The sequence below is a fragment of the Myotis brandtii genome, unplaced genomic scaffold, assembly GCF_000412655.1.
Source record: "Myotis brandtii unplaced genomic scaffold, ASM41265v1 scaffold3267, whole genome shotgun sequence".
NCBI lineage: Eukaryota > Metazoa > Chordata > Mammalia > Chiroptera > Vespertilionidae > Myotis > Myotis brandtii.
In genome coordinates, this window is record NW_005362569.1 from 13,237 (window position 1) to 17,944 (window position 4,708).

Consider the following 4,708-nt stretch of genomic DNA (forward strand, 5'->3'; position numbering starts at 1 on the left):
TATATATATACATATACACTTTCACAGAAATTAGATGGGAAGATTAGTAAGAATAACAAAGTGAGGGCCCTGGCCGGTGTGGCTTAGTTGGTTGAACGTCATCCTGTGCACCAAAAGATCACCAGTTTAATTCCTGGTCAGGGCACATACCCAGTTTGTGGGTTCAGTCCCATGGGAGGAAAATCTCTAAAATCAATTAAAAAAAATTTTTAAAAAAGAAAACAAAGTGAAGAAATTTAGTATAGTTCATCAAGTATATACCACTTTTTTATGCTAATAACACAAAGGAGAAAATGGTTTACAAATCACTTTGCATTAGTTTTTGTTTTGTTTTTTAAGATTTTAAGAATTGATTTTAAACAAGAGAGGAAGTGGGAGAGAGAGAAACGACCGTTGGTTGCCTCCTGCATGCCCCGACTGGGGATCAAGCCCGAAACCTGGGCATGTGCCTTATGGGGAATCAGACCAGCAACCTTTTGATGCCTAGAATGATGCCCAACCAACTGAACCACACTGGCCAGGGTGAGATCACTGTGCATTTAAATAACAATCATTGCTTCCTCAGTTTGACTTTGGGCAAAAAGTACTCAGTAATCAAATGTTTATCCCTAAGGACAGGGGATCATTTATTCAAATGTGAGACCCCACTATGAAACACGACCTCCCCTTTAGGAGTCCCCTCCATGTTTTTATAGAAATCTCTATCTGTAATTTAGGAAACCCAATAGTCCTTGTTACACTGATACATTGAGTTGCTATACTAAGTGATGACATACCTTTCACCTAAGGATCTCAAAATACTTTCAAGAAATGCTCTGAAAATCCTGTGGGGAAATCAACCAAAGAACGGAATCTATTCCAGGTTTATATGTTGTAGGCTAGCAATTAGTCACATACCTACCTTGTCATAATAGTCTGCCTGTCTGGGCGCACATCCAATAAAATCTTCATTATCTGTGGTTCAAATCCCATATCCAGCATCTTGTCAGCCTCGTCTAATACCTGCATTAAAAATGTGGCTCGATTAGATATGAGAGGTAGCTAGTATGTATGCTCTCTATGAATAGAATACTGAGATAATTTTTTCTCATCTTCCCTATTACTTAAACCACTATTTTAACTTCTCCAGGAGAATATAAGACAGTGATGGCGAACCTATGACACGCGTGTCAGAGGGGACACGCGAACTCATTTTTTTGGTTGATTTTTCTTTGTTAAATGGCATTTAAATATATAAATATCAAAAATATAAATCTTTGTTTTACTATGGTTGCAAATATCAAAAAATTTCTATATGTGACACGGCACCAGAGGTAAGTTAGGGTTTTTCAAAATGCTGACACGCCGAGCTCAAAAGGTTCGCCATCACTTATATAAGAGGTCTGTGTTTGCAACATAAATTGATTTGATTATTTATAAGTTGGCTAAGTTTCTAAATCTATTTAATGAAAAAATTGTATCTAAATATCCATGTGGATTTTTATTTTCTTTTGTACTTACCTACATTATTCAACATTTATAAAAAAAAACATTAAAATAAAATTATCTTAAAACCCTTACTTTAACATAGTAGAGGAAATGAGAAATGTTCCTATGATTTAAAACTATTATAGCCCTAGCCAGTTTGGCTCAGTGGATAGAGCATCGGCCAGTGGACTGGAGGGGCCCGGGTTTGATTCTGGTCAAGGGCACATGCCCGGGTTTTGGGCTTGATTCCCAGTTGGGGGCATGCGGGAGAGCCAATCAGTAATTCCCTCTCATCATTGATGTTTCTCTCTCTCTCCCTCTCCCTTCCTCTGTGAAATCAATAAAAATATATTTTAAAGAATAAAATAAAACCATTATAAAATGAACAGTCATTTGAAAAGAGTATTTTAATAAGAGTTCAGCTCTTCCATCATTCCAGACCCCTGCTCCATGATTACCAAGTAGGTTATGCTTTTCAGGTTGACAAAGTTATTCATTTGCAGGTCATTCAATCTTCCAGGAGTTGCAATGATGATATCTACACCTTTTGTCAGGTCTTGTATTTGTCCATTTCTATCTCCACCACCATATATACAAACACTTAAAAAAAAGAGAGAGGTTCACGTTCAGATGCCTTTGGAATTACACGCCCCTTTCTGAGAACTATCAACAAATTACATTGTATATGTGAATGGGCCAATGAAAGTTTCATGCCAAGCCAATCAGATTTGAAATGTGTGAAAAATAATGGGAAAATGTATAAAGCTACAAATGATCAAGATGCTGATGCAGGTGCAAAGAAATGACTTACGTTTTAAGACCTTTATATGAATACTTAGAACATTCAGCTTGCACTTGAAGAGCTAATTCCCGAGTGGGTGTAAGGACTAACATGCCAGGGCCATTCCTTTTCTCTCTAGCTCTTCGGAGAGAAAAACAGACTATTAAAGTACCTGTCTCAGATACATGGTACATTCATTCAGTGCTTTTAAAATTTGTAGCAATGAGTGTCAAAGTCACATACATTCACCATAAAAGGTGGAGAAATATAGAAAGATAGTCAAACAAAAAAATCCAAGGGCCCAAATAGAAGCCTTTTCATTGAATATGGCCAATGCTTTCCTATGTCAAACATTCTCTCACACAATTGTACTGAACATGATAATTTAAATAAATTGTTTCCCATGTTTCACTGTTAAGACCTTTGGTAGGTACTATCTATTGCTTCACCAAAATGTTTTGTCTATTCATACTTTCACCAGCACAGTGAAAGTGTATTTCCCTGGGACTAGGCATTACCTTTTGACTGATACAATATGTCAAAGAAACTTTAAGTGAATTTTTGGTATCCATGTCCATTAAACCCCTAGAAAACCCAGCTGTAGAAATTCTTACACTGGTTGAGAGTCAAGGTGAATAAATCCAGGCATTAAGTAAGACAGTGTCTTCCCTGTTCCAGTTTGGGCTACTCCTATAAGATCTATTCCTTGTAGAACTATTGGCCATGCCTGCGACTGAAATAGAATGATAAGTAGTGAAATCAAAAGTGCATTTCTTTGTGTCAAGTGTCCCTCCTATTTCAGTCCCAAACTTCATTCAACAAATATTTTCTGAGTGCTAGAAGTGGTAGTGCAGGAAGTGCTGGAGGAGTGCTCATAAGAGACAGTTGCTCCCTGGTGATTTAACTTGTAACAGATATTGTTTGGGGGGTGGGGGCGGCAAATGGCCAGTGAAATATTAGAATTAAAGAATTATTCAGCATACCTGAATTGGTGTTGGTTTTTGAAAACCTGCCTTTTTAATGTTTTCCATAACTTCAGGATAACATTCAAAGGCATCCTCAAATTTACAAGTAGGATTGGGGATAGGACGTTTCTCACCATCTTTCAAGTCATCACACACTATATTATAATTTTCCTTCCTTTAAGGGAAAAAACAACAACAACACAGAACAAATATTATTGGTTTTGGTCACTTTACTCCCCAAGCAAGAAATTTTCCAGCATTAGTTCAGATCATATCTAGAAATTCAATTGCAACTGATTAAAACCAGACTGTTAGTACAGTTACAGTACATGAGCACATCTTTTTTCTTATCAGAATAGTTGCAGAAAGAAGGGAAAAAATTACATTGTATATGTGAATGGGCCAATGAAAGTTTCATGGAAAAGTTAAGAATAGAGCCTGAGCCTGAAGAGTGTGTGTGTGTCGGGGGGGGGGAGAAAGCCAAGATATAACGGGTCAATGGGAGAAAAAAGGGGACATATGTAATACTTTCAACAATAAAGATTTAAAAAAAGAATAGAGCCTGAAAATTATATGCTTCATGATTCAAAATTAGATTGGCAAACACTTGAGGGCCAACATGTTACACATATATTTCCTTTTTCTAAAAATTTTTTTAAAAATTTTCTTAGGAAGGGAGAGGGCGAGAAAGAGAAACTTCAGTGTGAGAGAGAAACATTGACTGGTTGCCTCCATCACGCATCCTGACTGGGGATCCAAGCTGCAACCTTGGTATGTGCCCTGACCAGAATGGAACTGGTGACCTTTTGGTGCACAGGGGGACCCTCAGTCAACTAAGCCACACCGGCCAGGGCTTTATTTCTTTAAACCTCAACAATCCTGTGAAGTGGGAATTATTCCCATTTGGCAAATGAGTATTAGTTACTTGTCCAAGGTCTGAATCCCACCCCAATCTCTAGAATAACTATTGTTTCTGCTATACTATCTTAATTTTCTAACAGGCGTTAATAGAAAAAAAATGTTGCCAATAGGACCTTTAATTCCAGATAATAAGGATTGAAGAGTAAAAAATTTTTCTAGTATTCAGATACCAGATCAATTTCTTATGATTTTCAGTTGCAGAAATAATTCTCTAAAACTTCTATCCAATATAGCAGGCATCGACCACATGTGCCTTTTTAAATTAAAAAATTTCAAGTAAGCTGTGGTGGATGTTTCTCAGTGGTTAGAGCCCTAGCACTGAAGGGTTGTGGGTTTGATTCCTAGTTAAAGTCATTAACCTGGGTTGCACATTCGATCCCTGACCCCGGTAGGGTTGGGTGTGCAGAAAGCAACTAATCTATGTGTCTCGCTTTCTACCCCCACCCTCTTCCACTCTCTCTAGAAATCAATGGGAAAAACACCCTTGGGTGAGAATTAACAAAAAAAGACAAAATAATAAAATATTAATAAATAAATAATTTAAGTTAAAATTTCAGTTCCTCAATTATAATAG

General features: G+C 37.1%; 1 protein-coding gene across 1 annotated transcript in view; it reads right to left on the minus strand.

The window, feature by feature from the left end:
- Positions 1–4,708, minus strand: part of DDX43 (DEAD (Asp-Glu-Ala-Asp) box polypeptide 43) — a 21,526-nt gene that overhangs the window by 8,878 nt on the left and 7,940 nt on the right. The window contains 5 exon segments of the mRNA XM_005870984.2: positions 902–1,002; positions 1,926–2,067; positions 2,279–2,389; positions 2,863–2,981; positions 3,232–3,388. Of these exon segments, the coding sequence (XP_005871046.1) occupies positions 902–1,002; positions 1,926–2,067; positions 2,279–2,389; positions 2,863–2,981; positions 3,232–3,388 (630 nt within the window).